Genomic DNA, 23,168 nt, shown 5'->3' with positions numbered 1-23,168 from the left:
TCATAGCGACAATCACTACGGTGGGTGAGACAAAAAAATAACCACCAATAAATGGTTTGCGCCCTCGTCCCCGTGTTTAATGACCGCTCAATTAACCGCAGAGAAAATAAACCCAAATTTACTTAACTTAAATTGCTTAAAATGAATATGGACTGTTGAGAAAATAGCGGCATTGCTATCAGAGCTTCGTGTTACTTCAAAGTATTGTAAATGACAAAATGCAAGTGAAGTCTCGCAACTGTGTTGTGAGATTACTATTCTCACAAGAGACAGTATTAAACAAGTCTTTCGAAAGAAGCGTTTGCCGCACTTCAGAAATTGCGAAAGTCGAATGCAAGATTTCCCATTTTACTGTGGTACGTGAACACGTCAGAATAGCATGAAGGCTCCTGCAAAAAAAATAATACATTAAAGTAATACCAGAGTAGGTGGGACTTGGAGCCAGCTGAGTGACAAAACTCCCCAATTTCCTGGTTTTAGCTGTCTTTGGGCTTACGTACAGATTGCACGGTCACCGGCAAAGGTAGGGTTTGTGTTCCATTTGCGACGAGATGCGTTTCGAAAAATATATAACACTTTTTACCGTGTTTGAAATTGACGCAATAGAGTTGAGACTGCGGTACGGTTAGGACACTCGGTCACTTCTGGGTGTGCCCTCTTTAATGGAAAGTAGCGGTTTCTTTATAAAATCTCGGCCAACATGCCGCGACTTCGACTCGATTGAATTGAGCAAGGTCTTTCGGAGTTCGGAAATTAAAATAAACTTTGGTTTGTGCATACATCACATTTCACAACCCCGTTGCTCAATTCTTACACTGTAACTGCATCGTTATTACGTAATCTGCGCTACAGAATCATACACCATAAAATCATCTAGTCGTGCAAGCATGTTTAAGGCTGAAAGAATGCAGAGTTGAAATAAGAAGCAGCACCAAAGTGGTTTGCAGACCTCGTTCTGAAATTGTGGGTTCAGCTCAAGCCTTCCTCTGTGAACTTGACGGGTTCTCTCTGTGCTTCCTCTCACATTCCCAAAACATGCATATGAGGTTTAAATTGAAGACTTTGTGTTTACCTATTTGTGCTTTGCAATCCTCAGGATGTACCGCTCACATATGACCCTAAATGGAGGACAAGTGTTTAAAAATATGGATGAACAATGGGAATAAATGAAACATTGAGGGTAATAGTGGTCATAGAACAACAATCGCACACCCATGTGTATATTTACACACTTAAGAGTGAAATGTGTGATGACGACATACTATGGTGCCAATACACCCAGAGGCAGCCCCCTAGTCACTATTCTGAACACAGCAGAACTACATCTGAGTCGTGGCAATGTTTGATCACTTAACGTTTGACTCGTTGAATTTCCCCCTGATGGAATGAAGAAAATTTGTATTGAACTAAACTTTATAGATTGTAATCAGTTTCATCGGTTATGAACATTGAATTAACATGTTTGGATGTATGAATTTTGTTTTAAAAATGTATACAAACTTAGGTACAGTATATTACAATGTATAAGGTGCACCTGAGTATAAGGCGCACACCCAATAAATGGTGTATTTTCAAACTTTTTTCCATATATAAGGCGCACCGAACTACAAGGCGAACCTTCAATGAATGAAAAAGGTTTAAAAAAAATAATATACAGACATATACAAGTTGTCCAAATATAACACACACCACATTATAAGGCACTACAGTAGAGGCTGGGGTGACACACTACTTCTTCTAAAGGAGGAAATGGAGTCGGTTGCTGCTGACAGTAGTTGCTGTTGTGGCTCAAAATTACTTCACATATAAGGCACACCTGCGTTTAAGGCCCAGGGTCATCTTTCGAAGTAAATCAAGGCTTTTGGGTGTGCCTTATACACCGGAAAATACAGTAATTATTTCTGTCACTGTTTGAGGGGATTGTAATTAAACATGACAAACACATTCAAATTAAACTATGCCCTGTGATTGTATAAACTAAAGACCGTATAATCAGGAAATACATAATAATAATAATAATAATAATAATAATAATAATAATAATAATAATAATCCATTTAATTTACAAGCGCCTTTCAAAACTCTCAAGGTCACGTGGGTGAGCAGCGGCAGCCACACGCGCCAGTGTTCACTCAACCCGGAAGTAACTCAAATAGATATAAAGCTAGATAGCTAGCTAATCAATAGATAGCTAGCTAATAGCCATATCAATTAAATAAAATGTTGATTAAAAAGAAAAAGAATCACAAAATTAAATGGAATGGCGCCGAATAATTACGTGGAGGGTGCATAAAGAGTGTAATGTATTAAATTAAATAATAAAGTAAATCCATTAATCCATTTTCTGATCCGCTCCTCCTCACAAGGGTCACAGGACGTGCTAGAACTGATCCAAGAATTGAATGTAATGTAAATACATTGTCTGAACATTAAGATACAAATGAAATACAAGGCAATAAGACTGGCAATGACATAATCGGAAATCTAATTATTCCCCGTGACTGGCTGCTCACCGATTCAAGATGTACACACAAAATAACAAGCACAATAGAAAATGGACAGACGGGTGAAAGAAACTGAGACAACAAGAGGGAGGATGGGAGGACATCACGCGGCCATTTAAATGTGTAAGATGATCCACGCAGGTTACAGACTGCGAGCTGTGCAGCGCGGTTGATTTAATTACAGGTGTGTTTGAAAAAAAAAAGGAACAAACAAGTCATAATGGGATTATCCTGAATTTGTGAGGACTCGTCAATGGGACATGTGAGTGAGAGTCTCCATTGGGAGGATGGAGGCCATGCATTATTGAGATGGGGGGGTTAATAAGAGTCACGGTGAACAATACAAACTAATGCTTTCATGTTATTAACTGGGTCATGTTATATTTTGCAGCTTTCCCTTCATTTCGCTAACGACATCTCTATTCATCTCAATATGGCAGCGGTAAGTCTACCTTTTGGATTTTGTGTCGGATATGGCTAAACAGTCGCGTACAATTGTCGTTATTTCTTTTGTTGCAAACAAGATGCGATAAAACGTTTTTCTGATGTCAGTTAGGAAACAAAAAAATGGTGTCGGTTGTCCTTTAAAAATGAATACAAACTAATTTACCATATTTTCCGGTGTATAAGACACACCCCAAATGAATGGTGTATTTTCAAACTTTTTCCACAGATAAGGCGCACCGGAATATAAGACGCACCTTTAATGAATGAAAACCAATTTCCAAATATAATATATAAATATAGAACGGTTTTCCAAATATAAAGCAGACTACATTATAACGCGCTGAGGGTACACAGTAATTCTTCTACAGGGGGGAAATGGAGTCGCTTGTGGCTCAATATTACTTTACATCTACGACGCACCTGTGGATAAGGCGCAGGGTCATCTTTTGAAGAAAATCAAGGCTTTTTGGTGTGCCTTATACACCGGAAAATACAGTAGTCCCACACTTTGATACATTACTTTTCCCTCCCTGTTTTTTTTCCTGATTTCATTGTTTTTAAACAACTAGATTGGAAACCGTGGAACAGTGACAGAGGCATCTGGGTTCAAGCCAGAAGAAGATGCCCAGAAACTTCGCACGGCCATGAAGGGAACTGGTGAGTTCACAAAACAGTGTGTGCACGGAAAAACAAACTCCTCCTACTCTTGGAGAAAGTAAAAAATTCCATCTTGCTCAGATTTTCTTTGTGCGTGTTCATGCTGATGTCATTTTGGTGCCTGCGTTTTGACAGCTAAGCATTGCAGCAAATATCCCCATTGTGGGACTATTAAAGGCTTTCTGATTCTGATTCTGCTCTGTATCGCAACCACAATCATTTGTCTGTCGATGACTTTCTGAATGGGAATGTTGATTTTGTTAGCAACCTGAATCAGTCTCACCGGACTCAATGCCAAACAGATGCTTTCTGTGTGGAGGCTAACTTGCTTTTTCCCCGATTCTCTGACCCAATCACAAGACCGCGGTGCAATGAAGATGATCATTGTCTCATTTTTTTAAATCTGGTGGCGTGTGGGGAAATGTCACGCAGGCACCGATGAGGCTGCTATCACAGAGATATTAGCACATCGCACCATCGCCCAGAGGCAGCGCATCAAGGAGGCCTTCAAACAGGCGGTGGGCAAGGTGAGAGTGATGATTAAAAAAAATGATTAAGAAAAAACAAAAGGAGGCAGCAAAGTTGGAAAACAGATGTCTTCATATCTTAATTGTTTTTTTTTCTGCATGCCAAGGCAGACTCGGGATTTTGTTGCCATAGTGCCGCTAACGTCATTGTTAATCATTACAGCAAAGAAAGCAGAAACCGATACAAGAAGAGGAACAATGAGTATTTTGTGATCTGCTGGAGCGACTATCGCACAGAATCAATTAAAGGCACCAACTGTGTCACACACCCACTGTGATTGAAAAAGAATGAAAAGAGAATGAGTCATACTGTACTTGAATGATATTGTATGTCCCTCGCCAGATCAATAGAGTGTAGCCATTTCTTTTCAATGGCCTTCGTGCTGTTAAGTGTTGTTCAAATTGGTTTCAGTTTTGAAGTGGACACGTGGAAAATTACACAAATATTTTCGTGCTTGCTCACTCATTAAATTTGAAAAGAATTAATCCAAGCCCATCTAAGTGGACTGCCTATTTGATTGTAAAGTGTCCTTGGGTGTTTTGAAAGGCGCTTATGGATAAAATGTATTACAGTAATGTCTCGTTATATCGATAGTACTGCTTATTACGATACTATTTCTATGAACGCAAGGAGACAATTTACATGCCGCAGGATCGGATATATCGATAGTCCGGTTATCCCGAGAATATCGATATAACGAGACTTTACTGTATTATTTCTACCCCTCACCTCACCCCATTGGCAATCACCATGAGCAGCAAATAACAGAGTGTGGCTGCCACACTGGGAATGCAAAATAAAACATTTGTAGCCATACAAAGCAAAAATCTTCCAGATAGTGTTTTGAATGAGAGGATCTCCCACCTTCTCAGGACCTGGCTGACGAGCTGTCTTCTGAGCTGAGCGCAAACTACCGGAAAGTGGTACTGGGTCTTCTCATGCCGGCGCCTGTTTATGACGCGCACGAACTGAGGACCGCCATAAAGGTCAGCGGTTGCTTTGGGAGATTTGATGCTGCAAATAACACGAAAAAAGACTGGACGTAAATGAACGTTCTGTACTTTGTCATCGCATGTTGTATGTCGTATGACTTACAGGGGGCTGGAACAGAGGAAGCGTGCCTCATCAATATTCTGGCTTCCAGGTCAAATGCTGACATCAAAACCATCAATGCAACCTACAAGACGCGTAAGGGTCAATTTTGTACTTACAAGTCCCAAGTATGAGCACAGAACAAATTATTTAGTTTTTTGTAACTTTATGTTACTTCCGGGTTGAGTGAACGCTGGCGCGTGTGGCTGCCGCTGCTCACCCGTAGAAAAAATATCATGTGACCGTAAAGTGTCCTTGAGAGTTTTGAAAGGCGCTTAGAAATGAAATGTATTATTATAACTATCATCACTCTATTTTCCGGTGTATAAGGCGCACCCAAAAGCCTTGATTTACTTCAAAAGATGACCCTATGATAATAATAATAATAATTGTTGGAAAAAATGATGTATCTCTTTCTGGTTCTGGCTCTACGGAGTTATATGATGAAACATCAACAGGGACCAAAGTGGTGAACAAAAAAAGACTATTTTATTCTTGTAAACAACAGAAGGACATGTCTTGTCGAGGTGGGAAAGCAAAAAGAGCAAGGGCTGCCCCTTTTCACCTGGTTTTATCATACAGCAGTGATGACATCATCTCGACCGGGCCTATCAGCAACGAGGAGGGTGTGACTAAACGAGACATGAAATAATATAGGATGTTTACGGATATGTATAAAAACGTTCTATCAATAATAATAATAATAATAATATAATAATAATAAATTTCATTTCTAAGCGCCTTTCAAATCTCTCAAGGTCACTTTACAGTCACAGGATCGGTTTTTCTGCGGCTGAAAAGCGGCAGCCACATGCGCCAGCGTTCACTCAACCTGGAAGTAACTCAAATAGATAGAAAGCTAGCAGCTAGCTAACAGATAGCTAATAGATAGCCAGCTACACAGTTAGCTAACTAGTTAGATAGCTGTATAGCTAATAAATAGCTAGCTACATAGCTAGATAGCAAATGGATAGCAAATAGATAGCCCTGCACCTTATACGCCGGTGCGCCTTATATGTGAAGTCATATTGAGCCACAACAACTAATGTCAGCAGCCACGATTCCATCCCAAATCCCGTAGAAGTATTGCGTAACGCCAGCCTCAACCTTATAATGTGATATGCCTTATAGTTGGAAAGCTTGTGTATATATATATATTATTTTTAAAACTGTTTTCATTCAATGAAGGTGCGCCGTATAGTCCGGTGCACCTTATATATGGAAACAGTTTGAAAATACACCATTCATTGGAGGTGCGCCTTATACTCCTGTGCACCTTATACACTGGAAAATACGGTAATTGCCAATATATGCTTCTAGCCCCCCATTCTAATTGGTTGTTTTGCTGCCGGACATTTTTTATCTGCATATTGACCATGTTGTTTGTCTTATCTGCGCTCTGGCAGAATATGGGAAGGACCTGGAGGATGACGTTCGTGGAGACACATCGGGAATGTTTCAGAGGGTTTTGGTCTCTTTGCTCACAGTAAGATATTCCTGATAGATTTTTAGTTTGCCTTTATTATTTCACAATACTTAGTAATCTATTTTTTATTGTGTAGTAAAAAAATATACATGTAGAAAAAAAACTAAACAAAAACAAACCTGCACTAAAAACAAATTAACTCATTCACTGCCGTTACCGAATTTTTTCGGCAATTGAAAATATGACGTGGAGCGCCATTCCCGAATTTTTGGGGATTTTGATTTTTCTTGCAAAGGGGTGCCAATAAAGCGATGTTCAGACCTCTTGCATTGTTTTTTCCCTTCCACGACGGGGAAGCATTTGCCTTTTGTACAACCGCCCTCATTTCAAGCATAGATAACTCCAGACCCAAATAACTTAGGAATTAACTTTGAGTCTGAGGTTTCTTACGCTGCATTGAATGTTTATGTAGTCCTAAACCTCAATATTCTGTAGGTCCTGGAATTTGAATGAAAATGACAAAAACCCTGGCACTGAAGTCAAGACATTTTTGCACATCGTCTGGCAGTGACTGAGTTAATGTCCTTAGTCGTGTATAATTGCTAGTCTCTGTGTGCCTTGGAATTGGTTGGCGACCAGTCTTGGGTGTACCCTGTCTCTTGCATGGATAAAAAGTGCCCTTGTGTTATTTGTACGTCATCTGGCAGTGAATGAGTTAAAACTTAATTAAAAAAAAACATTCGCTGACCATGCTACCTGCAATTCCAACTAAATTCAATGAGACAAATGTTTTGTTTTTAAACGAAAGTGTTAACAAGAACCTTTGTTCTGACTCACGCAGGCCGGGCGTGACGAAAGTGACGCAGTGGATGAGGCTCAAGTTTCGCAGGACGCCAAGGCAAGAATTGGTTGAGATGTGTAGCCAAAAAATAAACTTGTAAATGGCTCAACGCTGCACTTGCAGGATATTTACGAAGCAGGGGAAGCTCGATGGGGCACAGACGAGGTGAAATTCCTGACTGTGCTTTGCGTCAGGAACCAGAAGCATCTGTTACGAGGTATTCACAAGGAAATGCAAAATGAATGCCATTTTTTTGGGGAGAGCCTGTCTTTCTTCTGGTTGAGTTATGAACACTGACCTGACCTCAGGCCAGAGAAGACTGCAGTTCTTTGGATGTTTATCTAGGTTCTTGTGACCTCCTGGGTGAGTCATTGTCACACTCTTGAGGAGTAATTTTAGCTGGTCGTGGCTTGAGAAATTGGTCTCAATTTATTCATTAGCTCGGATTTTGTACTGATCTGTCGTGGTGAAGAAGGAGCTGAGCCAAAAGGCGAAGCTCTCAATTTACCGGCCGATCTACCCTCATCTATGGTCACATCTATGGCCGAAAGAACAACCAAACAAAATGAGCTTTCTCCGTAGGGTGTTCGGGCTCTCCCTTAGAGATAAGGTGAGAAGCTCGGTCATCCGGGAGGAGCTCAGAGTCGAACCACTTCAGATGAGGTGGCTTGGGCATCTGATTAAGATGCCTCCGGGATGCCTCCCTGGTGAGGTGTTCCGGGCATGCTCCATTGATAGAAGAGAGACTTTTGTCACCCAGCTGGAAGAAGTGGCTGGGGAGAGGGAAGTTTGGGCTTCCCTACTGAAGCCGGATAATCGGCAGATAATGGATGGATGGATAATTAATTAACTAGTTACCGTATTTTTTGGAATATAAGGCACACTTTAAAGGACAACCGACGCCTCCGGACTAGTTGTGTCCATAATTTGTAAAATCACTTCAAATGACTTCTAATGAGCGTATTTTACAAAGATTCCACAGCATATAGCTATATTTTACGCTTTAAGACTCGCGCTGAATATTCAGGAAGTCTTATTTTCAAGTTGGTAACGATTCGTGACGCACGTCACGGAGGGAACGCCCCTGACCGAGAATGTGACACACAATGCATTTTGGGTACTTTGGTCTGAAAACGTCGTGTTGATGGCGAAATTAGAAGGAAAACACAAATAACGAGATGGTGAATCGTTGTGTGTTGCACCAAGACTACTATTTGATACTAGTTGACACAAATTCCCAGCAGACAAATCAGCCCATTTCCAACAGAGCTTGTGCATTTTCTGGGCACTACATTGGAGTCCAGACGGCTCGAATTGATCCGGAAGGACTTTTTCAATTGATTGCAAACATTTATGCTTTCCTCATCAGAACTATTTGAATCATATTCATAACTGTATGAGTAACAAGAAAGCATCTACTCCGAATCTGAAGCCATTGTTTTGATTCGAGATCAAGGCAAGACGTCCTGGCGTGATGTCACGAACAAGGGGGCGGGACCTTCTGAAACTCGCCATTTCCGGGCTCATTTTGAAGTAGTTTTGGGACACTTTTCCTTTTGACTAAAAATATCGGCCTGCGTGTTTTGGGTTTCTGATGTCAGTTAGGAAACAAAATAATGGTGTCAGTCGTCCTTTAAATGAATGACATTTAAAAGCCTTTCCCATACATAAGGTGCCCTTTATAATGCACCGCATTATAAGGGGCAATGCCTTCAATGAATGGCATTTAAAAACCTTTTCCATACATAAGGCGCACCAGATTATGAGGCGCATGGTCAGCTTTTGAAAAAATATTTTCTTTTAGGTGCGCCATATAGAGCAGAAAATGCGGTAATGAACTCACTCACTGCCATTCCTGAATTTATTTGGGAATTGGAAAGCATGACATGGAGCACCATTCCCGAATGTGTTCTTGTTTTGTTTTTTTTTTCTCTCAGGGGGTTGTCAAAAAAAAAGCTCTGGCAATGATTTTTCCTCCCACGAGTGGGTAGCAATTGCCTTTTGTACAGCCGCCCCCATTTCAAGCTCAGATAACTCCAGACGAATATAAATGCAATTTGAGTGACAAAACAAAAACCCTGGCACTGGAGTGGACACATTTTTGCAAATCATCTGGCATTGAATGAGTTAATTATTTTCTTTATGGGTTTGTTTGCCTATTTTATCTGTGTGTTTATTTATTTATTGTTCAGTATTTGAAGAATACAACAAAATATCCGGGAGAGACATTGAGCAAAGCATTACGAGGGAAATGTCAGGTTCTCTGGCGGATGTCTTCCTGGCCATCGGTGAGTCAATAACCTCGTGACTGTAAAGTGTCCTTGAAAGTTTTGAAACACGCTTAGAAATGAAATGTATTATTTATAACAATACCATGAGTGATGTTGACAGGCCGAAATCTTTACTTTATGTTGTTTTCTCCAGTGAAATGTATCAAGAACAAGCCGGCCTTCTTTGCGGAGCGTCTGTACAAATCAATGAAGGTGATTACACCACGCTCAGGGTACGTCATATTTAAAATTAAAGGTAATATGTTTGCTGAGATTGAGTGTGTGTGGGTAAGGGTCTGGGCACTACAGACACCGTGCTCGTGAGGATCATGGTGTCAAGGGCCGAGATTGACATGTTGGACATCAAGGCGCAATTCCTCAAGATGTACGGGAAGACTCTACACTCGTTTATTCAGGTAACTGTCAATCGATCAGTCAACCTATCAATCACTCACTCAGCAATGCACAAACGCTGGTATGAACTCTATCCATCAATGACTCCACCGGGAGAGAATTACACCCTGTTTTCGGAGGCATGAACGGAATTTCATTAGACTTTAATGAAAATTTTCATATGAAATATAAATGGAAGTCCGCGGGGTCACAGAACCGATGACTACCAATGCCTTAGCCAAGGCGGTGAATTTGGATTTTGTTACCATGACGACTGACGATATAAGTCTTTGCTACAAGGTTAGCGGCTTCTGGCAAGGCCGCCGCTCTGCTTACACAAGCGAACCCCAGAATGTAAAAAAAAAAAAAAAAAAGGAAATACATTTTCGCATGTAAGGTGCAGCACTTCGCTCCCTCACGTGACAGCTTCTACATGTGTTAATTACAATGCAGATCAGTGCAGTGGAGATACTGTGAAAAAAAAAATCAAACAGCAATTAGACTATTTCAGTGTCTATTTGCAAGCATTAAAAAGTCAAGTTTCAATGTGTCCCCTTTTAACTGATTCACTGCCAGAAAATGTGTAAAAATATGTCAACTCCAGTGCCAGGGTTTTTGTCATTTTCACTCAAATTGCAGGACCCACATAATATCGAGTTTGAGGACTACATAAACATTCAATGCACCGTAAGAAACCTTAGACTCTCTTCTTTCATCAGAAAAAAAAAGAGTTCAATTCCCAAGTCATATGTGTCTGAAGTTATCTGAGCTTGAAATGAGGGGCAGCTGTACAAAATATAAAACAATGCATACATATTGATTTACATATGCTGAGGCTGTAACAAAGCGCAAATATGGACAAAAGGCAAATGCTTCCCCCTCGTGGAAGGGAACATTACTATAGGTCTGACAGACACTTAATCGGCACCCCCTGCAAGAAAAACAAAAACCCGAACAAATTCGGGAATTGCGCTCCACATCACACTTTTCAATTCCTGAATAAATTCAGGAATGGCAGTGAATGAGTTAAATTACGAAAATCATCTTACCTTGATGTCTTCAATAGATGGATTTCAGTTTTCCCCATCCTCTTCATTCTTTTCCATTAGGGAGATACATCAGGTGACTACCGCAAAATCCTTCTGGAACTGTGTGGGAACTGAAAAGAAACACAAAGAGAGAGAGAGATCAGCCATTTTTGGTTGTTCTGCCAAGCATGTCATTCGCCTTCCTGTGTGTGTGTGTGTGTGTGTGTGTGTGTGTGTGTGGATGACTTCCACTCATTCTTTGAATTTTTGAAACTTCACCTGACCACAGTGCCTTGTTCAAACTGTCTCGATGATCGATTAAACGGAAGACCAATGACCTTTAACACATGTCTGTGTTTTACTTATCAATCGCGGAATTTACGCGTGGTAATGGTTCTAATATATGTCTCCTCATTTTTACTGACACAAAAGATGAATGTATCTGTCTTTTGTCTTGTTACCGCCCACTGAAGTCCATTTGTTTAATTGAAGCTATTTTTTTATGCATTGAGTCAGCAACCTCAATTACATTAACGGGATGTGTGTTGCAATTTTAGACAAAGGTGTCATTTAATCAAGTTAAGGAGGCATTTTCCCCCCCTCAAACACCGTTGTTAGCCAATTTTCAAGGAAACTTGCAGTTTCTGCCACTGTGGTGCACTAGCACTATGAAGAGTTGGAAGCAAGAAAAGGGAGTCACTAAAGGTGTCAACTTGTAGCACAGAAAATAAGGGAGAAAAAAAAAACACATTGCACTATCTACACATGTGCGTGTGAATATTTACTTGTCCGTACGTGCCTTGTCGAGCGTCCTGACATCTTGTTTGAAGTCAACCGGGAGCGAAAATAGGCTCCAGCTTGCCTTAGGCCCTAATGAAGATAAGTGAAAATGGATGGATCGATGGATGGGTAAATGGATTTCTTTTGCACTCCATCTTGACGCATCTTGTGGGACGTGTGAATCCAACACACGGATGTGATTTTCGGAAACGGCAGGGGGACTGAACAAATTATATTCTGCATGCGGTGGGAGGTGACGGAAGGATGCAAGAGGTGACACTCCGGGAGATGCGGTGAATCTTTGTCGGAGTGTCTTGAGGCGTGGTGTTCGGAGTCTGCCGGGATTGCGACGTAATGAGAAATTGTAAAACAGGAAAGCCACAAAGAACGTTAAGAAGAAGACAACTTCAAACTGCTTTGCTGTGTAAAATGCATCCAAGTAGAATCACAGCAATTTTTTTTTTTTGGGGGGGTTTAGGTTGGGAGTGATTTTCTGACCATGTCATGAAAAGGTACTCGTAAGTGTCAAAAGTTTGATAATGAAAGAAACAGAAATACGTATGTGCCAATGCATATATGTGTCAAACCATATACAGTGATACCTTGGCTTACGAACTTAATTGGTTCCCAGACAGAGTGTGTAAGGTGAAAAGTGTGTATCCCAAAAAATAATTTCCCATAGGAAACCATTAAAATGAGAATAATCCGTTCCCAGGTCCCCATAAAACATAATTTTCTACTTTATAATTTTCTAAGCCTTAAAACTACACAAACTCTACCTTATTTTATGTATAATAAATGTGCTATGGTATTATAATGAAAGAAATAAACTGTACTGTATAATAAAGTCATTTTATTTAGCTTTGTGATTGTCGATGACTTGATGGAATGGAGTGGCCGGTTTCATCCGCATTAAACACTTGAGGAACGTAACCTTCTTCTTTCACCATCTTGAGGAATGATCCCTTGTAGGTGCATTCTCTGCGCTACCTAGTTCCTCATCAATTGTGTTCTGTTTAGCTGGGTGGATCGCTTTTTGCATCAAGTGTACAGATGGCTTGTGCGAGAGCGAAAGCCTGATTCAGAGCCAGATTGATTGATATTTTAACCTTGTAGTCTCTGCCTTCGAACTATCAAAGTTGAAACTCTCTCACTGTCGTCTGCCTGCCTCTTTAATGTTTAAACCCCCCCCCCCCCACTGCTGCGTTCTTGACCAATCACATGGCTTTAACCGAAGACTGGAGGCGGGGAATAGAGGACAAAAACAGTCGGCTGCCATTTTGTTGTTAGAAAAACGGGATCGTTCGCGAACTATGCCGAGGTAAAATTTTCATAGACCGAAAAGTTCGTAAGCCAAGGGGTTTGCAAACCAAGGTATCACTGTATATATTTGTCTTTATTTTTCTTTATAAAACAGTATTATCTCTATCCAAGCTTCCCAACCAATCGCAGGACACACAGACATAAACAACCATCCACGGTCACACCTAGGGACAATTTAGAGTGTTGAATCAACGTTCCATGCACGTTTTTGGGATGTGAGAGTACCCGGGGAAACCCCACTCAGGACCGGGGAGAACATGCAAACTCCACACAGGGAGGCTGAAGCTGGAATCCAACCCGACACCTCTGCATTGTGAGCCCTGCATGCTAACCACTGGCTCACTTGTGATTGGGGAATGTTTTATGAATAAAATAAATAAATACAGAAACAATTGAATATGTTGCACATAAAACACAATTGCCGTACAAAAAAACACTGTAAAGTGTCCTTGAGTTTTGAAAGGCGCTTAGAAATTTATTATTATTATTATTAAAAAAATCCTGAATTTGTATTATGAATTTGTGAATACCATATTTTTCGGTGTATAAGGCGCACACCACATTATAGGGCTTTACAGTACAGGCTAGGCTAATGTACTACTTGTTATAAAGGGGGGCGCAAATAGAGTCAGTGGCTGCTGACAGACCTGTTGTGGCTCAATATTACTTAATATATTAATATAAGTAATATTAATATATACTTAATATATAAGGCGGACCAGCGTATAAGGCGCAGGGTCATCTTTTGAACAAAATTAAGAGTTTTTGATGTGCCTTATACACTGGAAAATACGGTAAATATACTGTATATCACATAGACAAACTAACTTTCCCTTTTGCCGAGCTCTTTGATTTTTTTCTTTATTTTTTTACCATGTCCAAATCCACACATCATTTACCTCAAGTGGGAGAGTACAAAGAGACATCTTTTCTCCTTCAAAAGCCCACTATAAGGAGAAAATAAATGAAATTCAGGACAAAGAGAGCAGTGGCATTCATCGCTTAAAGGGACTTTGAGAGTGGAGTGGACTGTATGTAATTCAATCATAGCACAATAGCTAGTTAAAGCCTTCAGGACCTATGAATGGAACGTGGAATTACATTATGACGGTTGAAGCCATTTGTTTAAAACTTCACTCACGTGCAGACAGTTGTGGTGGGGTGGAAGGGTTCAAACCCCCCAAGAAGGGTGACCATCATCAGATATTATTTATAAAATTGAATAAAAACACAAGGCTTCAGATTCGCCGTAAACGAGTCCAACTGTTCAGGAGTGAACTACCATCACTCGCCAATCAGAGATCCGAAAAGTCAGCACTATTATTATTTCAGGATGGCCCAGTACACCGCACATAATTGTTATTCGTAACGCGATAACAATTACTTTCCAACGTGTATATTTTCCACCATGCCCATACGTTGTATGGGCAGTGGCGGATCGTCAAGGCCTACAAAGCCTTCTCTGCTGGCCTAAAAATATTTGAATCACAGACTGATGTCAACGTCAGAGTTTTGACAAATTATGATTGGCTAGTCACTAGCCAATCATAGTATCGCTAGCCACTAACTAGTGATAAGTGCATACTGGCCAGAGCTAGCACACTGTATCTGTAGCGAGCTGCATAAGAAATACATTTTTGTGTTGATTTAATAGCAGTTTTGTTAACCCAAAATGGCTGAAGGAGGAGAAGCAATAGATTTGGTTGGAGATTTACTGTTAAAGCCATTTTTAAGACGAACATTTCAAGAAAATATGGACATCATTTGTATCTTAATGTTTGTACAATGTATTTACATTACATTCAATTCTTGGATCTGTTCTATCAAGTCCCGTGACCCTTCTGAGGAGTATCGGATCAGAAAATGGATGGATGGATTTACTTTATTGTTTAATTTAATACATTACACTGTTTAGGCACCCTCTGCACAATTATTCGGCACCATTCCATTTAATTTTGAGATTATTTTTTTTTAAATCAACATTTTATTTAATTGATATGGCTATCTATTAGCTGGCTTGCTAGCTTTCTATCTATTTGAGTTACTTCCGGGTTGAGTGAACGCTGGCGTGTGTGGCTGACGCTGCTCACCCATAGAAAAACTTATCCTGCGACTGTAAAGTGACCTTGAGAGTTTTGAAAGGCACTTGTAAATGAAATGTATTATTATTATTATTATTATTATTATTACATCATCAAGAAAGGTCGGTCAGTTATTTCCTGGCTAATGTCATTCTCTAGTGGACGTGTAGTAACTTACACCACACTGTTTTCAGTCGAGATTGATTCAGACATAGCACTACTGAAGGCCTAGCGATGAAATCCACGGCCCGCCACTGTGTATTGGGGGTGTGCATTGCATTTCTTTGGAAAATGTTCTTCTGCTGCTGCTGCGATTACAACGGCGCAGAAAATGAAAAAAATAAGTAGCAGCAGAAGGATGCCTGGTTCAAGGACTTTTGGTAAGCACAGAATAGAAGAGTGGATCATGACTGTGCTTTTCAGTTTCCAATTTTTGACCAAAAATATGACCAATTTTGATCTGTTTCATTCTTACTTTTAGTTTCATGGGTATTCATTTTTCCTCCTTGAATTTGAACGCTGAATGCAAATGACTTCTATTGATGCAAAACATCACAGAATATACAGTAATCTTTCATAAACCACCTATATTTGCCAAAACGGCAGTTGGACGGCCACCACCGTGCTCGTTCATCGTGACGCTGACCACTTTCGAGTTCAAGATCAACGTCAGGCCATCACATGAATCTTCAGAAGATATCTCTTACCTGATTGGCTCGCTGTCATTCCCGGAGACTCGCTCCCTCCTCCTCCTCCTCCCCCCCCCCACTCCAGTCCCTTCTTCACACTCGCTTGGTGCGATCGGAGCCAGTGTCTGTTCATTCACTGAGAAAGAGAATGCAATGAATGCCGGTACTTCACATTGAACTACTCCCAGGTAAGCAATTGAAGGATTCATACAATTGTTTATAAATAATTGTATTTTTTTGTGTGAAAATGAAGATTTTAAAAGACAGATAGTACTTGTCACACCTTGCTCCTGTTCAAATTGTACATCCTGGCTTACAGAAAGCATGAATATGAATTCCACGTTGGTTCTTTCAATGCAACATTATCTCAAATCACCAAAAAAATAATTTTTTTGGTGACTGAACTCATATTCCGTTTTGTGCATTTACAGGACAGTAACGCCTTAAAATTGATGAATAAAATAAAAATTAATAACAGTAAATTTAAGGTGAGCCGTTGTTGTTTTACAGTATGAGTTTGACACCGCTGGTCTACATGCATCTCGCAGTATGTCTTTTTGTAAAGTCTTATGAACAACAATGGCGGGTTGAGTGAACGCTGGCGCGTGTGGCTGTCGCTGCTCACATGCAGAAAAAAAATATCCTGTGACTGTCAAGTGTCCTTGCGAGTTTTGAAAGGTGCTTATATGTATTTGTATTATTATTATATTATTAAAATGTTTGTAGTTACTCTACATTCAAACATTTTACATAAAAAGGGGAGCACATGCAAACTCCACACGGGAAGGCCACAGTTGTTATCGAACCATGCACCTCTGCATTCTCAAGCTAACGTGCTAACCAGTCGAACGACTTGAAAAATCCAGAAGAAGCCACTTTTAACTCATTCGCTGCCATTCATGAATTTATTCGGGAATTAAAAATATGACGTAGAGCGCCATTCCCGAATTTGTTCGGGTTTTGATTTTTCTTGTTTGGGTGCTGATAACGTGCTGGGAATGGCCTCTGGCAATGTGTTTTCTTTCCAGAAGGGGAAGCCTTTCCCTTTTTTCCATGTAAGCGTTTTGTTCCAGCTTCAGCTGTCCTTAAAGCCCTATATAAACCAATATGTATTTATTATAATAATAAATTTCATTTATAAGCGCCTTTCGAAACTCTCAAGGTCACTTTACAGTCACAGGATACGTTTTTTTTCTGTGGGTAATAGTAATAAATAGAGATTGCATCATATGGGTAGTCCAAACCTGTTTTTTTCTGTACATTAGCTGGCCGATGTGACACTTTTGGTATCAATATTCTGTGACAATTCAAAAACCCTGGCACTGGAAGCAGAATGAGTTTAAAACGGCCCTGAGAGTTCTGACTTTTTTCAGCAATTCCCTGAAAGAGACAGATTCTGACTTTTTTCAGGACGGTGACACTTCGCCGCCATGGAGACCAACGTGAGCCACGCGCAAACGTCAATTTACGAGGTGGCCGTCCACGACAACTCCAGCAACCGCAGCTCTCAATTTGCTGACGTGGCCCTACTACAGACGTTCAAGCCCCTCATCATTCCGTGCTACGCTTTAGTAGCTGTGGTGGGCGTCTTGGGCAACTACATGCTCCTCTACGTCATCTGCCGAGCGCGCAAGATGCACAGCGTCACTAATTTCTTCATTGGCAACCTGGCCTTCTCCGACATGCTCATGTGCGTGACGTGCGTACCCTTCACGCTCGCGTACGCCTTGAACCCCCACGGTTGGGTCTTCGGCCGTTTTATGTGCTACGTGGTGTTTCTCATCCAGCCGGTCACCGTCTACGTTTCGGTCTTCACGCTCACCGCCATCGCCGTGGACAGGTGAGTGAATAAAAGCATGGTATGCTTTTGCTCTCAATACGTCTGTGCAAGCTATCAGTCATACAGGAGTGGTCCATCGATGAAAAGGTTTCTTCAGCCGTCATCTGTACTTCTTTGCTCTCAATGTTTGGAATTCCTGCCAACATGCCAGTGTCATACAGATCCAGATGCATTAAAATCATTCTTTTCTTCATCCTATGGCAGAGCAGATGGACATATTAATTAATCAGGTTACTTTCTGCTTAAAGGACAACCGATGTCTCCGGACAAGTTGTGTCCATAATTTGTAAAATGGCTTCAAATTACTTCTACTGAGCGTATTTTACAAAGATTCCACCGCATATAGCTATATTTTACGTTTTAAGACTCGCGCTGAATATTCAGGAAGTCTTGTTTTTGAGTTGGTGACGAGTCCGTACGTGATGTCACTAAAGGAACGCTCCTGACCGAAAAAAAAAGACGCATTGTAGCGGTCCTTCCATCACGTCAATGTATTTTGCTGTACTTGTTTGGTCTGGGGGGGCCTCATGTTGCACGCAAAAGCCGCCAGAAGAGGGCGACCAAGCTCCATATAAGGAATTTATCAGCCTGTGGAAACAGAGGTGGCCACATGAGGTCGCCATTTTGTGCCTCTTTTTTAGGTGAGCGATTCCCCCCAATGTTGCCTCAAAATGGCACGAATAAATTCTTTAATCGATTGCAAACATGTATGCTTTCCTCTTCAGAACTATTTGAATCATATTCATAACTGGATGTGTAAGGATATTCTCAGAATCTGAAGCCATTGTTTTGAATCTCCAGTAATGCAAGACGTGTTCGCATGACGTCACGAACTGGGGGCGGGACTTTCCGAAAATGCCCAATTCGCAGCTCAATTTTTTTTGCAGAATTTGGACACTTTAAGTCATTTTTATTGGTTTGAGGCATCTGGACTGCAATGTAGCGTCCCAGAAAATGCATAAAATGGTGCCCAAGCTCCGTTGGAAATTAGCTGATTTGTCTGCTGGGAATTTGTGTCAACTAGTATCAAATAGTAGTCTTGGTGCAACAGACAACGATTCACCATCGTGTCATTTATGTTTTCCTTCTAATTTTGCCATCAACACGGATCAACCTTCCTGAATATTCAGTGAGAGTCTTAAAACATAAAATATAGCTATATGCGGTGGAATCTTTGTAAAATACGCTCAGTGGAAGTCATTTGAAGTGATTTTACAAATTATGAACACAACTTCTCCGGGGCGTCGGTTGTCCTTTAAGAAAGTCCTGTATGGTTGGAACAGGTGGTTCTGGTGATGTTAAATCAATACATGTACATGTCTCTTTTTGAGCAAAATGCATCTACAGATGCAGTGGAAAAAGTCCATTAGTGCTATCCGTGCACTTTGCACCGTATAGTATATTTTTGTCAAGCAGATGCTCCGGCAGACAAGAGTCACTGTTAATTATGTATTTTTGTTGAGCACAGAAGCAGCTCTTTAACACCATTAGGAGCAATCTCTATTTTTTTCCCATTTCAAAGAAATCTAGCACCGCAATTCAGACGAGCTTCTTGATGCTCGCCGTCTCTAATCATATGTTGCAAACACACCAGGCTTATGCGTATTCATACAAACTGGGAAATTCTCAACATTTCTTCAGGATGGCCTACATATTCAAGCATATTTTGACATGAAGATGAACAAAACCTAGTGGCTATGCGAGCTGAATATGTTTTTTTTCTGACATACAGTGAAACTGCCAAGGTCGAAAGTAATTCATTCCCCGACCTTCATCAAACTCTAATTTGTTGCGATTATCAATAACCTTGGATTGAGTGAATCTTTGAAATGGTTGATAAACATCGGCGTTCTGTGTTGTACCAACATCTGATTGGAGGCTCATTTGGGCAAATTCCCGAGTAGATTTATCAAAATTTGGAGACATGCAGTTCAACAAAAATGGCTGATTCTATTCCCAAAATGGCTGACTTCCTGTTCCCTTGTAAACACACATTCACATATAAACATAGCACTAATAAGACATGTGTAAACATAGATACAAAAATATATTTTGACACGCAAACACACACACATTCCTGTTTCAATGGATTTGTGAGGATAATTACAGATAAAGGAGTGAGGACCACCGTTGCTGATAAGTTTAGAGAAAAACTAGTGTTACATTTGAACACTAAATGTCACCCCATTTCCCACTTCAACGTCTTTAAAAACAAAGAAATAAAAAGTGGGCTTCTTCTTTTCCTTTCGGCTTTTCCCTACAGGGGTCGCTACAGCGAATCAATGTCCTCCAACAGCATGAGTGAGGTTTCTGAATGGGTACATTCAAAGTCCTCACCCCTGTTATGAATTTGGGTAAAATATCGTTTTACTTTTTGTGGTATGAACTTGTTCCTCCCATTAACCACGCACACACACATAAACACACACAGTGAGTAAAAATTGTGTGTATCCAAGTGAAATGAAAATACACACACAAAAAAAATCATTTTGGGTGAATTTGTGAGAACCTCTCTGAAACTTTAACAGATGCATATGTAGACCCTCTAGAAGCCATTAGAATGAAACACTTGTGAGGACCGGCCAAAAGGTCCTCACTTGTCAAAAATGTCTTTACTGCGTATGTTATAAAATGTTAGTGGTCCTCACAAGACCAGTCATACAAAAACACACACACACGTGTGTGTGTGTGTGTGTGTACAAGTGAGTATTGATGTATAAGTGAGTATTGATGCTAATGCGCGGCTAACTAGCCCTAGCATAGATTCCTTCGAACTCTGTGTAGCCAGGTTAAAGTTGTAAAATAAATTTGAATCGTATTTGGACTAATTAAAATACATCTGTATACAATATACATGCATTTATTTGTAGATATTACGCGACAGTGCACCCCCTGAAGAAGCGCACTTCCGTGGCTACCTGTATTTGTGTCCTCGCTGGAATCTGGCTCATCTCCTGTGGCCTGGTTGCCCCGGCAGTGTGTCACACTTACCACGTGGAGTTCAAAGAAGAAGGTTTCACCATCTGCGAGGAGTTTTGGCTGGGCCAGGAGAGGGAACGACAAGCCTATGCGTACAGCACCCTGCTGGTCACCTACGTCCTGCCGCTGTCCGCCGTCTTTGTCTCCTACTTGTGCATCACGGTGAAGCTGAAGAAAAGCGTAGCGCCGGGTCAAAGGAGTCAGGAGAAAGCCAGTATTCAACAAGCTCGTAAGAGGAAGATTTTCCACCTGGTCGCCTTGTTGGTGTCGGCCTTTGCCGTTTGCTGGCTCCCTATTCACATTTTCAACATGCTGCGGGATATCGACATCGGGCTCATTAACAAGCGCTTCTTCCTGCTCATCCAGCTGCTTTGCCACCTGTGCGCTATGACTTCATCTTGTTGCAACCCTTTCCTGTACGCGTGGTTGCATGATCGATTCCGCGCCGAGCTGAGGAAGACGCTCAAGTGCCGCAGCAGAGTTGGTGTGCCGGTCAATCGCTGCACCGCCGGTGTGGCCTTGTAGACCTTTGATGAGGTGGAGGAATACCCAAGACACTGCAACTTTTGCTCTTGAGTCATCCTGCGATTTGCTACAACTTATCCTTATCATATTCAGGGTCGCAGAAGCTGAATCCGGGTGACCACATCCGTGGCTGGAATATATTGATACAGACAACTCAATTTATTGTCCCCGGGAGGAAACAAAACCCACTCTGGCTACACTAAAGTTAGCAAAGTGTACAGCTACAACACTTGAATCAGCTGCTGTACAAAAGGGGAGCCTACCCAATATGTTTCAGGTAAAAGGCAGATGACATTATGGACTGGTAGTCGATAAATCACAGAGCACAATCAAGCGGTAGACAACGCCTCTAAAAATCAACGTTGTTCAATGTCTTTGCATTGGTAAATGGGTGGAAGAAAAATGTGATTTGTGTGTATTGTCAACTTGTAGCCTTTGTCAAATGTTGTAAGATGGATTGGTGAACACCTTTGTCGATTATGAAATTGTCAATGCCTGTGTATCATGTACGATCCCTATTTATGGATCCTTGCAGCTTATGACACAATTTCCACCATAGGTTACCATCCACACACCCCTCCATTGGTTCCCTTCCTATCACACTGGCCGCTCTCAGTTGATCCGAATCTACTCCTTCACTTCCTAGTCCTCCCGTGTCTTCTGGTGTGCCTCAAGGCTCTGTCCTGGGGCCCCTCCTCCATATGATCTATCTTCTTCTCCTTGGCAATATATTTTCAGTCAATTTCGCAGACACTTTCACTGCTTCGCGAATGACACCCAGGTCTACCTCTCCAGTAAACCCGATGCCTTTCATCCACCTTCATCCCTTTTACACTGCCTCTCAAAAATCAAATCACGATTTGCCCCTAATTTCCTCAAACTTAACGCATTCACTGCCATACATGTGGAGAAATGTATCCACACCAGTCCCAGTTATTTTTGTCAGTCACTTGAATTCCAGGACCCACAGAATATTGAGTTTTAAGACTACATAAACATTCAATACAGCGTTAGAAACCTTATATTCTCTTCTTTCATCAGAAAAAAAGGAGTTGATTCCTAAATTATATAGGTCTGGAGTTATATGAGCTTGAAATGAGGACAGCTGTCCAAAATACAATGCTACATACATATTGATTGATATAGCGCTTCAACAACAGCTGAAGCTGGAACAAAGCGCTAACATGGAAAAAAGGGAAATGCTGCCCTTTGTGGAAAAGAAAAACATTGCCAGAGGCCATGGCCAGCGCTTTATCAGCACCCAAGCATGAAAAAACAAAACCGAACAAATTTGGTAATAGCGCTCTACGTCATATTTTCAACTCCCGAATAAATTTGTGAATGAGTTAACAGCAAAAAAAACTAAACTTCTCCTTGATGTTACCAAATCCAACTTGCACAAAGCCAACATTTTCTACCTCACGATTGACAGATCCTCTTTCAGCCGCTTTGCCCTTAAATCCTGGGACTCACTCCTGCCCAACATCTGTAACATTGATTCTCTTCCCCCCATCAAATCCCACATTAAAACCCACCTATTCAAAATTGCATTCTCTGTTTAGTTTTATCTACTTTTGTATTATTTAGAATTTTATTTGTGGTTATATTGTGCTTGTTTTGTGATTGTAAAGTATACTTGAGAGCTTTGAAAGGCGCTTATAAATTGGAATGTATTATTATTATTATTATTATCTGTCCGATTCTGATTACTTTGACTGTACAAAGAGTGAACGGTCATGAACAAAAAATGTATTCTGCGTTTCGA

The 23,168-nt window shown here is 40.8% G+C and overlaps 2 protein-coding genes and 1 long non-coding RNA gene across 4 annotated transcripts; 2 read left to right on the top strand and 1 right to left on the bottom strand.

Moving 5' to 3' along the window:
* Window positions 1-393: 393 nt before the first annotated feature.
* Window positions 394-11,530, top strand: anxa4 (annexin A4). The gene is made up of 13 exons (XM_089020073.1): window positions 394-523; window positions 2,896-2,946; window positions 3,521-3,608; window positions 4,041-4,135; window positions 5,009-5,122; window positions 5,234-5,324; window positions 6,635-6,714; window positions 7,496-7,552; window positions 7,619-7,712; window positions 9,688-9,783; window positions 9,920-9,978; window positions 10,059-10,181; window positions 11,268-11,530. The coding sequence occupies exons 2-13, from the start codon at window positions 2,938-2,940 to the stop codon at window positions 11,319-11,321; spliced, it is 960 nt and encodes a 319-aa protein (XP_088876199.1). The 5' UTR covers window positions 394-523; window positions 2,896-2,937; the 3' UTR covers window positions 11,322-11,530.
* A 342-nt stretch (window positions 11,531-11,872) lies between these two features.
* On the bottom strand, window positions 11,873-19,059 carry LOC148884503 (uncharacterized). Of its 2 annotated transcripts, none has more exons than XR_016118233.1 (3): window positions 17,767-19,059; window positions 16,078-16,195; window positions 11,873-12,301 (listed from the first exon to the last, which is right to left on the bottom strand). It is a non-coding gene; the product is annotated as an uncharacterized LOC148884503 (long non-coding RNA). The 2 variants fall into 2 exon arrangements; XR_016118234.1 differs by having other exon boundaries at window positions 17,964-19,059.
* On the top strand, window positions 17,438-23,044 carry LOC148884502 (prolactin-releasing peptide receptor-like). The gene is made up of 2 exons (XM_089020071.1): window positions 17,438-17,899; window positions 20,770-23,044. The coding sequence occupies exons 1-2, from the start codon at window positions 17,490-17,492 to the stop codon at window positions 21,401-21,403; spliced, it is 1,044 nt and encodes a 347-aa protein (XP_088876197.1). The 5' UTR covers window positions 17,438-17,489; the 3' UTR covers window positions 21,404-23,044.
* Window positions 23,045-23,168: the final 124 nt, after the last annotated feature.

Source organism: Hippocampus bargibanti, linkage group LG18 (assembly GCF_051943395.1).
Source record: "Hippocampus bargibanti isolate YZ-2025 linkage group LG18, ASM5194339v1, whole genome shotgun sequence".
In the NCBI taxonomy this organism is placed as follows: domain Eukaryota; kingdom Metazoa; phylum Chordata; class Actinopteri; order Syngnathiformes; family Syngnathidae; genus Hippocampus; species Hippocampus bargibanti.
Note: the sequence above shows the minus strand (reverse complement) of the source record. Positions and strands in the feature narration are given on the sequence as shown.

Coding starts and splice junctions, on each gene's coding strand:
- anxa4 (XM_089020073.1), top strand. Junction 3,609..4,040: donor CACGGCCATGAAGGGAACTG/GTGAGTTCACAA, acceptor AATGTCACGCAG/GCACCGATGAGGCTGCTATC. Junction 9,979..10,058: donor GTCTGTACAAATCAATGAAG/GTGATTACACCA, acceptor TGTGTGGGTAAG/GGTCTGGGCACTACAGACAC.
- LOC148884502 (XM_089020071.1), top strand. CDS start 17,490: ATGGAGACCAACGTGAGCCACGCGCAAACGTCAATTTACGAGGTGGCC. Junction 17,900..20,769: donor ACCGCCATCGCCGTGGACAG/GTGAGTGAATAA, acceptor ATTTATTTGTAG/ATATTACGCGACAGTGCACC.